Source organism: Salmo salar, chromosome 09, assembly GCF_965601325.2.
Source record: "Salmo salar chromosome 09, fSalSal1, whole genome shotgun sequence".
Classification (NCBI taxonomy): Eukaryota; Metazoa; Chordata; class Actinopteri; order Salmoniformes; family Salmonidae; genus Salmo; species Salmo salar.
The window spans coordinates 52781137-52798567 of NC_138299.1; the positions used below are offsets into that span (position 1 = coordinate 52781137).

Sequence of the window (17431 nt, forward strand, 5' to 3'; positions counted from 1 at the left end):
ACTCCCTCCCTCCCTCTCTCTGCCCTGGACTCCCTCCCTCCCTCTCTCTGCCCTGGACTCCCTCCCTCTCTCCCTCCCTCTGCCCTGGACTCCCTCCCTCTCTCCCTCCCTCTGCCCTGGACTCCCTCCCTCTCTCCCTCCCTCTGCCCTGGACTCCCTCCCTCTCTCCCTCTGCCCTGGGCTCTATGAGCAGCATCCTGAGATAGAAAAGAGGTCTCATCTTTGACGCCGTGCCATTATATGGCGTCTGTGACAGAACGATGCCTTACATTCATCTAGAGTCCTCTTTCTACCTCTATGAGCAGGGGTACGGTTCACGTCACAGCTAAATGAGAAGAGTGACCCAAACCATGACACCTAATACTTGACTATACATGGTCCACTAGTCCAGACACACAGACCGAACATCACGATACTACGCTATGATCAGACTACGGCCAGTTCTAAGGGTTTTTTCCCAACCCAGGAATAAATGTTCTCGATTCAAATCATCGGAGTTTAGCAGACAAACAAATACGTGTGGGGGAGAAGAAGAAAATCACCCCTCTTCTTCTACTTCTTCTTACCTGATCACTTCCTTCCGGATCTCGATCAGTTTGACCAGATCCTTGTCGAAATACTCCTCTTCCTGGTCGTTCCCGGCACCTTCCCGTTCTGCCGTCTCCACACGCTGCTTGTGCACCCTGCTGGATATGTGGTCGGCGTAGTCCGTTAGGCTCACCATGGTCACCCGGCACACCCGGCACTCGTGGCCACAGTCTCTGGGGAAGGAAGGGGACAGTGGGCTTTCAATAATAACACCCTCCGGCATGGTGATATGTGCTTCTAGTCACAACTGGTCTGGGTCTCCCTGTTCGTCTACAGAAGAGCACTTGGACAACGCCGGCCCTAAGTTTAAGGAATAATTCAATGTAATCAAAAGGAAAAAAGGAGAGTACTCAACGATCCTTATTAAACAAAAAATACTCTTCCCGTTTCTTTGATTCTTCAGAGATCAGGAGGCAAAATTACGTATTATTTGCTGTCGTTTCAATAAAAAAAAATAAAAAAGAGAGTTCAGATCAGCTGGTTTTAAGTCTTCATGAACATCTTTTAGGATTCTAGATGTTTCCAGCAGGTCGGTGGAGGCAGTTTGGCGGGAGGAGGAGGGCTGGCGGAGAGCAGGAGACTGTGTGTCGTCGGTAGCATGGTAACATTTATCCCACGATACACACTACACAGCCATCCAGGCAGCACAACGGAGCACGGCCGTGAGGTGGAAGATGTGGAGACAGGCAGGGAGGGAGGGACGGCAGCCTCAACCTAGCAACCCTGCTGCTGCTGTCATGGTGGAAGTCCGCTGTGCTCTGGGGCTGTGCTCTGGGCCAGCCTCGCTCTATTTCTGCTATGCACCTCAGATAACAACCCCCCCCCCCCCCTACTGAATACCCAACTGTGGAGCTGCTAAGCCTGTGAACCAATCACGAGGCTGGTTGTAACCGGAGCCTCGGCCAAACAGCCGCTGTAGATAATTCACCACCACCAGAAGAAGTGTGCATCCTATATGGCACCCTAAACGCTATATAGTGCACTACTGTTGATCAGAGCCCTCTATAAGGGAATAGGGTTCAATTTAGGACGCCTACACAAACCATCGACCTAGTATGTCTACCACTGTAGAGGGGCCTGATTTACCGTGACTTTATTGGCTAGAGTTTCTGAAAGGTTTGAACCTGTCGTCGTTGTCCTGACCTCGGCTCCCTGACGCTCGTTGATGAGGTTCGGGGGTTTGATTTGGAACGTGTACCGTTTAGTCTTGTGCAATAGTACAAAGGGCACAAGACAAAACAATGGGTTGAATATCGTAATCTGTGAATCAAAACAATGGGTTCAATAACGTAATCAGTGAATCAATACAGGCTAGATCTTTCCATTTAGTCTCTAATCAAAATGTGTTTTTCATAGGTTTGTGGTGGACTGCAATTCTCACTTGATTAAAAAAAAAAAAAAAAATGGGATAACGTCTGTAAGTGAATGTCCATTTTACTGCCAATGACAAAGACGTTAATTCATTTTAAATAAAAGGAACAGTATTTTTAAAAAGTCATAAGAAAAGACTAGGAACTCATGAACTAATGATAATATAGTATACTTATTTATCTTAAAAAAACAACCAGAACTAACAAATGTACGCTGAATTGTAACACATTCCCCTCTCCTTCCCTCTAGGTGTTACAGTTAAGAGCCTGACCGCTGCGATCACATATTTCAGTAATCTCCAGGACAGTCACTTGAAATAGTTGCAGAGTGCAGACTGCGTCCCACATGACACCCCATCTCCCATTTAGTGTACTTCTTTTGACCAAGACCTTAAAGGTACTCTGGTCAAAAGTAGTGCACTATGTAGGGAATAGGGTGCCATTTGGGACGCATGCGCAATCCGTTGTTCCAGTCCCTTGGTCGGGGCCTGTTGTTCCAGTCCCTTGGTCGGGGCCTGTTGTTCCAGTCCCTTGGTCGGGGCCTGTTGTTCCAGTCCCTTGGTCGGGGCCTGTTGTTCCAGTCCCTTGGTCGGGGCCTGTTGTTCCAGTCCCTTGGTCGGGGCCTGTTGTTCCAGTCCCTTGGTCGGGGCCTGTTGTTCCAGTCCCTTGGTCGGGGCCTGTTGTTCCAGTCCGTTGGTCCGGGCCTGTTGTTCCAGTCAGTTGGTCCGGGCCTGTTGTTCCAGTCCGTTGGTCCGGGCCTGTTGTTCCAGTCAGTTGGTCCGGGCCTGTTGTTTCAGTCCAGGGCATAAATTTAACACGGTTAGATTTAGATACTGGCGGGTAAGAATGTCCATTGTGGTCAATATGTGGTCAATATGCAGGGCTACAGTGGGAACATTACATTTGCGAATAAAAACAGTCAAAGTCAAGTATGAGCACGTGTCCGAGTTGGGTTTTATAACAGGAAAATGCAGAGCTGTTTTCAAAGTATTTCTACTGTTTTATTTCATAGCTGCTAATCGCACAGAGAAACATGAATCCTATATACCACCTCGCGCTGGGACACTGCCTGGCAGGGGAAGCTGTGTGCACTGAGTGAAATGCAGAGAGATTCATTTCTTGGATGGCACTGCACACAGGCACAAAAGATTGTCTCATTTACCATAAAGTCTACAATAAGTGAGACTTTGTTCTTGTGTTTCTTTAGTTATTTACCTTCGTTCTGTTCCCAAGTTCGGTTGTTTTTCCAAAGTTAGTTTGAGCCTGCTGCTTCAGCTGATAGTGGAAGAGCCAGATCCCAAATCTCAAACAGACGACGCGCAACAGGATGTGAGTGGCCCCGTTACCACGGTAACCTCCCACACTTAAAAAAAAAAGGGCAGCTGAACATTTTGTCTCATCTGATATTTTTTTTTAATGTAATTATGTCAGGAAAAATATTTTACGTGGTAAAAGTTAATGGCTGGTATATATATATATATTTTTTTATCTACCTACCACAGTGGCTGGTGGGCCAAAAATAAAATTTTAGGGCCTGTTCCAATCATCAGTTGGTCCGGGCCAGTTGTTACAATCAGCTGGTCTGAGACTGTTGTTCCGGTCAGATTGTATCTATATATAAATACATGCCATAGTTGTGGCAGCTGTACCCCTACCCATTTTCCAGATAATGCTAGGACGGGCACACGTGACCAAATCACACGCGTGACCAAATCACACGCGTGACCAAATCACACGCGTGACCAATGTCAAGTTCCGGAAGGTTTTCCTGATCACAAGATTTGACAGGAGTTGCAGAATCATTTCCTGAAACAGTTGTGGGAATTCATTCATCTCAAGCAAACATAATCCAATTTGCTCTGAAAGGGAAAATGAGGGTAAATGTGCAACAATTTGTGCACCTGTGTCTGGGTAAATTAGTGTAAGTCCAGTGTCTGGGTAAGTTAGTGTAAGTCCCGTGCACGGGTAAGTTAGTGTAAGTCCCGTGCACGGGTAAGTTAGTGTAAGTCCCGTGCACGGGTAAGTTAGTGTAAGTCCCGTGTCTGGGTAAGTTAGTGTAAGTCCAGTGTCTGGGTAAGTTAGTGTAAGTCCCGTGTCTGGGTAAGTTAGTGTAAGTTCAGTGTCTGAGTAAGTTAGTGTAAGTTCAGTGCATGGGTAAGTTAGTGTAAGTTCAGCAGTAGTTCTCACCGGCCTTTAAGGTTCTCCAGTTCACGATGATGCAGCATACTCTTCATATGCTCATCCATCTCCTGGAGACACAAGAACACAAACCAGTCGCACCTAAAGACGGCGTGATATTTATCAAAACAAACCTAAAGACGACATGATATTTATCAAAACAACCCATTCACACCTAAAGACGACATGATATTTATCAAAACAAACCTAAAGACATGATATTTATCAAAACAAACCATTCACACCTAAAGACGACATGATATTTATCAAAACAAACCTAAAGACATGATATTTATCAAAACAAACCATTCACACCTAAAGACGACATGATATTTATCAAAACAAACCTAAAGACGACATGATATTTATCAAAACAAACCATTCACACCTAAAGACGACATGATATTTATCAAAACAAACCATTCACACCTAAAGACGACATGATATTTATCAAAACAAACCATTCACACCTAAAGACGACATGATATTTATCAAAACAAACCATTCACACCTAAAGACGACATGATATTTATCAAAACAAACCTAAAGACATGATATTTATCAAAACAAACCATTCACACCTAAAGACGACGTGATATTTATCAAAACAAACCATTCACACCTAAAGACGACATGATATTTATCAAAACAAACCACACACCTAAAGACGACATGATATTTATCAAAACAAACCACTCACACCTAAAGACGACATGATATTTATCAAAACAAACCTAAAGACATGATATTTATCAAAACAAACCATTCACACCTAAAGACGACATGATATTTATCAAAACAAACCTAAAGACATGATATTTATCAAAACAAACCATTCACACCTAAAGACGACATGATATTTATCAAAACAAACCTAAAGACGACATGATATTTATCAAAACAAACCTAAAGACGACATGATATTTATCAAAACAAACCATTCACACCTAAAGACGACATGATATTTATCAAAACAAACCATTCACACCTAAAGACGACATGATATTTATCAAAACAAACCATTCACACCTAAAGACGACATGATATTTATCAAAACAAACCATTCACACCTAAAGACGACATGATATTTATCAAAACAAACCTAAAGACATGATATTTATCAAAACAAACCATTCACACCTAAAGACGACGTGATATTTATCAAAACAAACCATTCACACCTAAAGACGACGTGATATTTATCAAAACAAACCATTCACACCTAAAGACGACATGATATTTATCAAAACAAACCATTCACACCTAAAGACGACATGATATTTATCAAAACAAACCATTCACACCTAAAGACGACATGATATTTATCAAAACAAACCTAAAGACGACATGATATTTATCAAAACAAACCTAAAGACGACATGATATTTATCAAAACAAACCATTCACACCTAAAGACGACATGATATTTATCAAAACAAACCATTCACACCTAAAGACGACATGATATTTATCAAAACAAACCATTCACACCTAAAGACGACATGATATTTATCAAAACAAACCATTCACACCTAAAGACGACATGATATTTATCAAAACAAACTATTCACACCTAAAGACGACATGATATTTATCAAAACAAACCATTCACACCTAAAGACGGCGTGATATTTATCAAAACAAACCTAAAGACGACATGATATTTATCAAAACAAAAGGTTGTGGTGATGAAAGCGCCATCTTTAGGGTTTTAGAAAAGTGCTATAAAAAGAAATTATATGTCTATTTCTTTCCAGGAGGCTTTGAAAAGGTTTTACCTGTTTGGAGCTGTATACGATCTGACAGAGAATGCACTTTCTTTCCCTCCCCATGTTGGATATTGGTGGTGGGTTTCAGAAATCAGGCCATGACGTACTGTTGAAAAAAAAAGGAAAAAAAAGGAGAATTATTGAAAAAAAAACAGTTTATATAAAAAGCTTCACTGATTGAACTGACACTGTGCAAATTGTTTGTATAACATGGCTGCTTCAATTATATATATATATATATATATATATATATATATATATATATATATACACACACATATATATATATATATATATACACACACATATATATATATACACACACACATATATATATATACACACACACACACACACACACACACATATATATATATATACATACACACACACATATATATATATATATACATACACATCAGCTGCCCAAATACATGTAGGACTATATTATGTTACGTAGAAGCATGCAGGACTGCTGCCAGTGACCAGCTATCCTCTGACTGCCCAAGGCCCCAGCAGAGAGAGTGTGCGTGTGTATATATATATATATGAGACTTGAATGGCAAAGGCCCATCAGCTGGGACAGAGGTCATCTCTTTCCCACCTCTAGCTGGCTCTTCCTCAACATGCTTAAGATCACCATCCAAACCCTAACCCCATCTGGCCTCCCCTGATGGCAGACCCGCAGCACAGACTGTGCCAGTCCACATTGTGTTGTGTTACAGCCTGAATTTAAAATGGATTCAATTTAGATGTTTTGTCAATGGCCTACCCACAATACCCCATAATGTCAAAGTGAAATTGTTTTTCGTCATTTTTAAAAATGTAAAGTTGAAATGTCTCGTGTCAATAAGTATTCAAGCCCTTTGTTATGACAATCCTAAATAAGTTCAGGAGTCAAAATTAGCTTAAGTTACATAAATTGCATGGTTTTTGACCCCACACACAGAATTATCTTTAAGCTTCCTTAGTCGAGCAGTGAATTTCAAGACACAAAGACCAGGGAGGTTTCCCAATGCCTCCCAAACAAGGGCACCTATTGGTGGATGGGTATAAATTAAAAAGCAGACATTGAATATCCCTTTGAGCATGGTGAAGTTATTAATTACACTTTGGATGGTGTATCAAAACACCCAGTCACTACAAAGATACAGGTGTCCTTCCTAACTCAGTTGCCGGAGAGGAAGGAAACTGCTCAGGGATTTCACCATGAGGCCAATAGTGACTTTAAAACAGTTACAGAGTTTAATGGCTGGGGTAGGAGAACACTGAGGATGGATCAACAACATTGTAGTTACTCCACAATACTAACCTAAATGACAGAAGAAGGAAGCCTGTACAGAATAAAAACTATTCCTGGCCTCCTAAAGGATGCTGCAGTCTAAGGCACTCTATCGCTGTGTTGCAGCGTCACTACAGCCTGGGGTTCGATCCCAGGCTGTATCACAACCGGCCATGACAGTGAGCCCCGTTAGGGCGGCACACAGTTTGGTCCAGGGTCGTCCGGGTTAGAGGAGGGTTTGGCCAGGGGGGGGGGGGGTCTCTACTTGGCTAATCGTACTCTAGCGACTCTGTGGCGGCTCGGGTGTCACAACCGGCTGACTTCGGTTGTCAGTTGAACAGTGTTTCCTCTGACGCATTGGTGCTGCTGGCTTCCGGGTTAAGCGAGCGGGTGTTAAGAAGCGCGGTTAGGCAGGTCATGTTTCAGGGGAGGCATGACTCTACCTTCGCCTCTCCTCCTGAGCCCGTTGGGGAGTTGCAGCGATGAGACAAGATAGTAATCACGAAATTGGGGGGGGGGGGGGAAATACAAATAAAAGGAATACAAATATTCCAAAACATGCATCCTGTTTGCAACAAGGCACTAAAGTAAAACTACAAAAAAATGTGGCAAAGCAATTGTTCCTGGAGTGATACCCTCCTGTAGGTTTTAACTCCAACCCTGTTCCTGGAGAGATACCGTCCGGTAGGTTTTAACTCCAACCCTGTTCCTGGAGAGATACCGTCCTGTAGGTTGTAACTCTAACCCTGTTCCTGGAGAGATACCCTCCTGTAGGTTGTAACTCTAACCCTGTTCCTGGAGAGATACCGTCCTGTAGGTTTTAACTCCAACCCTGTTCCTGGAGAGGGGTTGGAGTTCGACTCTCCCACCCATAGCCTCTCCACCAAACCTGCTGTCTGGCTCTGGAGCTGTTCTATCACCAGGTCATCCAAATGGCACCCTATTCCCTATGTAGTGCACTACTTTTAACCAGAACTGGCACCCTATTCCCTATGTAGTGCACTACTTATAACCAGAACTGTCACCCTATTCCCTATGTAGTCCACTACTTTTAACCAGGACTGTCACCCTATTCCCTATGTAGTGCACTACTTTTAACCAGGACTGGCACCCTATTCCCTATGTAGTGCACTACTTTTAACCAGGACTGGCACCCTATTCCCTATGTAGTGCACTACTTTTAACCAGGACTGGCACCCTATTCCCTATGTAGTGCACTACTTTTAACCAGGACTGGCACCCTATTCCCTATGTAGTGCACTACTTTTAACCAGATCTGGCACCCTATTCCCTATGTAGGGCAGTAATTTGTAACAGTAGTCCACTATATATAGGGAAAATTACCATTTGAGATGTACTCTTGAGTCTGGAATTAGACTAGTGTGAACTCTGTGGACTGGCAGAGTCTGTGCTGCAGGGCTGCCATCAGGGGAGGCCAGATGGGTTTAGGGTTGGGTGGTGATGTTAAGCATGTTGAGGAAGAGCCAGCTAGACGTGGGAAAGAGATGACCTCTGCTCCCATCTGTCCCAGCTGAAGGGCCTTTGCCAGTCAAGTCTCATACACACACACACTCCGCTGGGGCTTTGGGCATCAGAGGATAGCTGGTCACTGGCAGCAGTCCTGCATGCTTGTACGTAACTTAATATAGGCACTGTATATGGTTCAGTTTACCACAGCGGTAAAACCGAATATCAAATATACAACTAACTTTACCTAGTTTCAGGATGTATACCAATTAATTACAGCCTGATTAAATCAGACTAATGTTTGTGTGTGTGTGTGTGTGTGTGTGTGTTTGCAGTAGCGACCCGTCATTCAGGGCTTTGACCCGTTTAGCTATTAAGAAATAAAGTTTAGTTTATTTGTTGCCTGTTTTGCTTGTTATTTTGGCATTAATATGTGTCACATATCAGTTTGCAAACAATGTAAAAAAAACTTTTTAAATAATTGAGTTAATAAAGCCACATACAAACATGGTCTCTTTCTTGTTTTCTTGAGTATACTACATCACAAATAGTGTGGTTTGTATAAGTATTTGAACACAGCTATAGTCTCTTTTTTGTTTTCTTGAGTAAGGAAGCTCCAAAATGCAGGTGTTTCAGCCTAGCTCAGTGCTTTCTGTGTTGGTGGGGCATCTCCAAAATGCAGGTGTTTCAGCCCAGCTCTGTGCTTTCTGTGTTGGTGGGGCAGCCAGTGGAAAATACAGAGCATAGAGGTTGGTAATGTTCTTTAGTTGCTCTGTGATAGACTGAGTGTTTTGTCACTCATGGGGACACTCCATCACTGCAAAATCTACGGGTAGAGCTCGAAGATTCAAGCCCCTTGGGAGCTGCCATAGTTACATTAAAAGTGCCCATCCAAGAACGCTCAAGGTCATTGGCCACAGATAAAAATTAGGTCAAATCACACTATATCTACAGTAGCTTTGATTGGGCTGATCATGTCAACATCATACTTTCAAAATCTGAGCTAGCAGTCATCATCATGAATCAAGTCAACTATCTACTGATCTACTAGATAAAAACCTATGGGTGCTCATCGGCCATAAACATTACAGAACAAGTTGGAAATTGCAAATTCAACCCGGAGTGGTTTGGAAGGAATCAGTGGCTAACTGCAAAGCAATCAATAGCCTCTTTTTCCAAGCTTAAAAAGATAAACATTCACATGCAACACCATCAGACAGAAACGATTGAATACATTGGCCATGCTGTCAATCCTGCATGACTTCTGGGAACTCTGGGTAAGAAAAAAAAAATTGCTCTGACTGGGGAAAATAAGTTTTGAACGGTCATCCGACTCGGTATTCCAAGTCGGGAACTCTGGCCTCTTTCTAGATCTCCAACCTGAAGATCACTGACGTCATGATCCCCCCCCCCCCCCCCCCCCCCCCCCAGAGTTCCCAATTGTCTTGAAAGCACCATATATCCAGAGAATGACACAATTTGCCCACATGAAGGACCGCCGTGCCACCTTCCTGTTTAAGTGAGCACAGCACAACAAGGTGAGTTCAAAAATGTTTTGTATCCTGCTGCATAAATTATGTAATATGCCAGGGAGGTATGTATACTGTAGCTAAGCTGTTAGTGGCCCATGTGCCTCACCCTAATAATTTGGTCCCTTTCCCCCCTCATAACTTAGCCTGACTTGGTGGTGCACATGTAGCCTGTTTAAGAGAAACGTAATCACTGAATATTGTAAGAGCTTTCATTATCTGCTTATAAGCCCCCTTTATTTATCCTACGGTTATGACTTGGTGTACCGGGAGAATACTGTAAGAACGGCCCATGTTCTGAATTTTGTCACTGTACATTTCAAAAGTGCTGAACAAATAATTATATTGACTACGTCCGTCCTAGCTCGGTCATTCATTTCTTAATCGAAATTACAGATTGCTTCTTCTCTGCTCATCATCCCCTTATGCCATAGTTTGTACATCTCAATTGTCAGTAGAAACCACATTTGTTTAAACAAGTCAGCCATACCAGCTATGTTTCTTTCAAAGGCAGTAAATGAAAATGAACTGTTTCGCTGCCAGAAAAGGCTTTGCTGGTAGTAAGGTGTAGCAGTGATAAGGATTCACTCCATGGTGCTTTATGTAGAGGCCCTAACAGTTTGCGGGCACCATTATAGTGTAAATAATGTGTTGTATTGTGTATTGGCTTTGCTGGCATGTACCTAAAAAAATAACATATTTTTCGTTTGCCCACCAAGACTGACATGGTAAAATCGCCACTGTTTGTGTGTGTGTGTGTGTGTGTGTGTGTGTGTGTGTGTGTGTGTGTGTGTGGTGTGTGTGTGTGAGAGAGGGGAGGAAGGGGGGGGGGGGGGGGGGGGGGGGGGGTTGTCAATACATGCGTTGCGTGGCTATCAACAAACACCCGCCATATCCAATCCATTGTTTTGCTAGCTAGCTAGCCTTGTTTAGGATGGAGGCTTGCCCTAAACATGGCTCTGTTTACAACCAGCTAGCCTTGTTTAGGATGGAGCCTTGCCCTAAACATGGCTCTGTTCACAACTAGCTAGCCTTGTTTAGGATGGAGCCGTGCCCTACACATGGCTCTGGTCACAACTAGCTAGCCTTGTTTAGGATGGAGCCTTGCCCTACACATGGCTCTGTTCACAACTAGCTAGCCTTGTTTAGGATGGAGCCTTGTCCTAAACATGGCTATGTTCACAACTAGCTAGCCTTGTTTAGGATGGAGCCTTGCCCTAAACATGGCTCTGTTGAAACTAGCTAACTGGTTTGGCGGAAAAAGTAGCTAGCCAACGTAGCTACTTCAGACACAAATGTAAGTATTTAGCTACTTTGTTATTTGTATATATATATATATATATATATATATATAGGTTAGCTACTAACTACGTAACGTCTGCTAGCTACCGTTAGCTAAAATATGTATATATCAAACTAGCGAACATTAGCTAACGTTGTCTAACTAGCGAACATTAGCTAACATTACTTCTATCTAGCAAGGAAACAAACGCACTATTCTCACCGCAGGTCTTCAAACTGACACAAAACTCTTCTAATGTAAGTTATAACTGTGTGTGTGTAGCTAAACTCATGTACATTTTAGCAAGAATACCTGTGAATATCTTGTTTACTAGGCGCAAATTCATCCACTTCCCGTCTTGTCGCTGTATCGACCCGGTTTGCCCCTTCCAGATGCGGACCGGGATGTGTTCCCGAACATCAGCGCCTGAAGATAACCACAGATACAACAATGACACAAATATTTCACCGGATGTTTCCATTTGAAGCATCCGCTTGGCATTTTCTTGTCACTACCAAATATGCTACTACCAAAAAAATCAGTGGGGAGAAGATTAAACGAGATGGATGTTGTCCAACATTCTACTAATTTTCTCATCGATTAAATATTTAATCACAATACAGTTTTCTGTTTCCAAAAGTAAAATATGTTACGACAGACTTTACCCCGTTAGACTTAAAAACATTTTTTGAATTGCGTTATTGCACACGCGCACTTCGTAGAGTAGGCGTTCCCTAACGGAAATATGCAAATACATCCTACAACACACCAATAGGTTCTGGCTAAATCGTGCTTGGCCCCGCCCATTCTCCTTGCTTGTTCTGCCCACTATGGGGCAGAACCATTTGTTTCCGTTTGAAACGACAGGCTGTGGGTTATCTTGGTTTAGTTATAAAAGATCTTTGGTTTTACTCAGCCCAAAATCTGCCCATGAAAACAAACTCACGAAGTGTGGATTTTTTTTGTATTGAAGTCAACGAGAGAGAGTGCCGAAATTGGTCAGCAAAAAATGTAATTGCTAATTTACTATGTGAGGCTTATTGATCGAATATAATTGAGAATATATAAAAAAAAGTGCAACATCCAGAACTCTCAGTTTTACAATTATTTACAAGTAAGAAGCTATCTTACTAAAGCAATGGAACTTAATAAAACGCTTAGTCCTTTAATTAAACATATAACAAAGACCTATAACCAAGTAAATGCTAAGAATGTGCTGGGGGACATATACAAAAATATCCAAGAAGAAACAAAATATGAGAATATTATAGTGGAACTAATTGGGAAGGTGGGCTGCAAATAGTAATAACCAAAGAGGACTGGGAAGACATATCAAGAAACACGTCCAAGACAACCAACTCTCTACTCTGGAGGTAATATTCTTGGAAAACTCCTATAATACAATCAAAATACAACTGTGACATCACACCAAGTTGCTGGCGTTACTGTAGGGAGAGCAGAGCTAACCATACTCACAAATTATATTCCTGCCCAGTCCTCAAATCATTTCTGTTTTGAAGTATACAAAGTATTGGATGATACATTCAAACGTTCGGCTTTCTCTAAATCCAGAACACAAACTCTCGGTGAGAACCCCTCATGCACTGTTCCTCTACTCTGATATAAATACCTCTTCTGAATTCTGAGAAAAACAGCATTTAAACTGATAACTAGAAAGAAACTGGCTTAAACAACTGGGACCACAGTTGTTGGAAAGAAACAATTAATGAAAAATATAGTATGGAAATGATAACTCATAGAATGACTATTTGAGACACGATCGTGGAACGGACGTTATATTATGAAATATATATAGGCCCTAACAGGCGATAACATGTTATAAACGGACGGGTGTGGGTGGAAAGTGTGTGTGTGTGTGTGTGTGTGTGTGTGTGTGTGTGTGTGTGTGTGTGTGTGTGTGTGTGTGTGTGTGTGTGTGTGTGTGTGTGTGTGTGTGTGTGTGTGTGTGTGTGTGTGTGTGTGTGTGTGTGTGTGAGTGAGTGAATGTATGCAAGTGTAGAAGTGCAAGTGTGTGTATGCATGAGTGGGTGTGTATCTGCGTGTGTGTGTGCATGGGTGTGTCAATGTAGATAGGGGATGCCAGGATGCCAATACAACACTAGGAGATTTAACCATCAAAATAATAAATACATAAATTAAAACACTACAGATGCATGTCCAATGGAAAACAAAGGATCCATTCAGAAAGTATTCTTTTTCCACATTTTGTTACGTTTCAGCCCTATTCTAAAATTGATTCAATTGTTTTTTTTCCCTCATCAGTCTACACACAATACCCCATAATGACATCAAAATACCCCATAATGACATCACAATACCCCATAAGGACATCACAATACCCCATAATGACATCACAATACCCCATAATAACCAAGCTGTCATATATTCTGTAAAAATATATTCTGATTTGTTTAACACTTTTTTTAGTTTACTACATGATTCCATATGTGTTATTTCATAGTTTTGATGTCTTCACTATTATTCTACAATGTAGAAAATAGTTTAAAAAAATAAAGAAAAACCCTTGAATGAGTAGCTGTATCAAAACATTTGACTGGTTCTTTATATATAATTTATAAATCCAAAAATGGATGTAGCAACTCCATATTGCCCCTTTAAGTCTATCAGAAGTGAGTTTGATCATTTGTCCATTAGGCATATGGATTTAATAATTTTATCAGCATGAATTAGATTGATCAATAAAAGCCCCTCTTTTATTCCGTAGGCTGGGATCTGCACTATGCAGCTGTTGGAAGAGCACATTTTTCACTGGCTGTCCACTGGTTCCAAAAACAATGATTTCATAGGCAGCTTAAACTTCTTGAATTCAACCTTTATTGGGTTCAAATACACATTTAGATTTGTGATCAGCCACAACAACCACAATCAGTAAGGCGCAAATAGCTAAATGAGAGAGCAACAGTGTGATTCACATCAATGCGCTATGTAGATATTAATAATGAGTGATATCCGTATCGCTGTAGACTACACCACTGCTGTCATCCTTTACCTCCAAGCATGTATTCAAATTGGATAATCTTTGGATGCCGACAGCAGTCTCACCATTGGAAGACATAGCTTGGACTGCAGCCTACAAAAACCTATTCCAGCTCTTTTCCCGCAGTCCAGCAAACACATTTGGTGTGTCATCATAGTGGTCTCTGATTGGTGGTCATCATTTGGTGTGTCATCATAGTGTTCTCTGATTGGTGGTCATCATTTGGTGTGTCATCATAGTGGTCTCTGATTGGTGGTCATCATTTGGTGTGTCATCATTTAGTGGTCTCTGATTGGTGGTTATCATTTGGTGTGTCATCATAGTGTTCTCTGATTGGTGGTCATAATTTGGTGTGTCTTCATTTAGTGGTCTCTGATTGGTGGTCATCATTTGGTGTGTCATCATAGTGGTTTCTGATTGGTGGTTATCATTTGGTGTGTCATCATAGTGTTCTCTGATTGGTGGTCATAATTTGGTGTGTCATCATAGTGGTCTCTGATTGGTGGTCATCATTTTTTGTGTTATCATAGTGTTCTCTGATTGGTGGTCATCATTTGGTCTGTCATCATTTAGTGGTCTCTGATTGGTGGTCATCATTTGGTGTGTCATCATAGTGGTTTCTGATTGGTGGTCATCATTTGGTGTGTCATCATTTAGTGGTCTCTGATTGGTGGTTATCATTTGGTGTGTCATCATAGTGTTCTCTGATTGGTGGTCATCATTTGGTCTGTCATCATTTAGTGGTCTCTGATTGGTGGTCATCATTTGGTGTGTCATCATAGTGGTTTCTGATTGGTGCTCATCATTTGGTCTCTCTGATTGGTGGTCATCATTTGGTGTGTCATCATAGTGGTCTCTGATTGGTGGTCAGACTCGCTCAGGTGGAACAAACTTAAACTTGCACCTTTTTCAATGCTGATTTGAATGTCATTGAGAAAACGGAGACATGTCAAAATATTTTTAGCAAAAATCCTCTCAGTTTAAAAATAATCCTCGAAGTAATCATCTAGTTTTTCAAAAGTATCTGTAATCTGATTACAATATTTTGCTGGTAACGTAACGGATTACAGTTACCAATTTTTTTGTAATTCCTTACATGTAACGGATTACATGTAATCTGTTACTCCCCAACCCAGGGTACTGATGGGATTGAAGCCACCGGTCGGCCATATCGGTACTCTCCAGTAGGATCAGTCCTCCATAGAAATAAATGGAATTCCGAATTATTTCAATAAAAACATTTCAAGAACTAAATTACATGTATTTAAGTACAGTCGTGGCCAAAAGTTTTGAGAATGACACAAATATTAATTTCCACAAAGTTTGCTGCTTCATTGTCTTTAGATATTTTTTTCAGATGTTACTATGGAATACTGAAGTATAATTACAAGCATTTCATAAGTGTCAAAGGCTTTTATTGACAATTACATGAAGTTGATGCAAAGAGTCAATATTTGCAGTGTTGACCCTTCTTTTTCAAGACCTCTGCAATCCACCCTGGCATGCTGTCAATTAACTTCTGGGCCACATCCTGACTGATGGCAGCCCATTCTTGCATAATCAATGCTTGGAGTTTGTCAGAATTTGTGGATTTTTGTTTGTCCACCCGTCTCTTGAGGATTGACCACAAGTTCTCAATGGGATTAAGGTCTGGGGAGTTTCCTGGCCATGGACCCAAAATATCGATGTTTTGTCCCCCGAGCCACTTAGTTATCACTTTTGCCTTATGGCAAAGTGCTCCATCATGCTGGAAAAGGCATTGTTCGTCACCAAACTGTTCCTGGATGGTTGGGAGAAGTTGCTCTCGGAGGATGTGTTGGTACCATTCTTTATTCATGGCTGTGTTCTTAGGCAAAATTGTGAGTGAGCCCACTCCCTTGGCTGAGAAGCAACCCCACACATGAATGGTCTCAGGATGCTTTACTGTTGGCATGACACAGGACTGATGGTAGCGCTCACCTTGTCTTCTCCGGACAAGCTTTTTTCCGGATGCCCCAAACAATCGGAAAGGGGATTCATCAGAGAAAATGACTTTACCCCAGTCCTCAGCAGTCCAATCCCTGTACCCTTTGCAGAATATCAGTCTGTCTCTGATGTTTTTCCTGGAGAGAAGTGGCTTCTTTGTTGCCCTTCTTGACACCAGGCCATCCTCCAAAAGTCTTCGCCTCACTGTGCATGCAGATGCACTCACACCTGCCTGCTGCCATTCCTGAGCAAGCTCTGTACTGGTGGTGCCCCGATCCCGCAGCTGAATCAACTTTAGGAGACGGCCCTGGTGATTTCTGAACTTTCTTGGGCGCCCTGAAGCCTTCTTCACAACAATTGAACCGCTCTCCTTGAAGTTCTTGATGATCCGATAAATGGTTGATTTAGGTGCAATCTTACTGGCAGCAATATCCTTGCCTGTGAAGCCCTTTTTGTGCAAAGCAATGATGACGGTGCGTGTTTCCTTGCAGGTAACCATTATTGACAGAGGAAGAACAATGATTCCAAGCACCACACTCCTTTTGAAGCTTCCAGTCTGTTATTTGAACTCAATCAGCATGACAGAGTGATCTCCAGCCTTGTCCTTGTCAACACTCACATCTGCGTTAACAAAGAGAATCATTGACATGATGTCAGCTGGTCCTTTTGTGGCAGGGCTGAAATGCAGTGGAAATGTTTTTTGGGGGATTCAGTTCATTTGCATGGCAAAAAGGGACTTTGCAATTAATTGCAATTCATCTGATCACTCTTCATAACATTCTGGACTATATGCGAATTGCCATCATACAAACTGAGGCAGCAGACTTTGTGAAAATTAATATTTGTGTCATTCTCAAAACTTTTGGCCACGACTGTATTTATTAAGGTGTCTGTAATAGAAGAAATGTGGCAAAGATGAATGTAGACATTCATAAATGCCAACAACTGACTGCTTATGAATGAAGGCCATAACGTTGATGTA

The 17431-nt window shown here is 41.8% G+C and overlaps 1 protein-coding gene across 2 annotated transcripts in view; it reads right to left on the reverse strand.

Moving 5' to 3' along the window:
• znf106a (zinc finger protein 106a) overlaps positions 1-11935 on the reverse strand; it is a 37105-nt gene extending 25170 nt beyond the window's left edge. The window contains exons 1-4 of one of the 2 annotated variants that reach the window (XM_045723774.2): positions 11778-11935; positions 5915-6011; positions 4146-4207; positions 567-761 (exon numbers count right to left, since the gene is read on the reverse strand). In XM_045723774.2, the coding sequence (XP_045579730.1) occupies positions 567-761; positions 4146-4207; positions 5915-5968 (311 nt within the window). In that variant the 5' untranslated portion in view covers positions 5969-6011; positions 11778-11935. Of the gene's footprint in view, positions 1-566; positions 762-4145; positions 4220-5914; positions 6012-11777 lie in introns of those variants that run through there. The other variant, XM_045723772.2, reaches the window with a different exon arrangement.
• Between the last annotated feature and the right edge of the window lie 5496 nt (positions 11936-17431).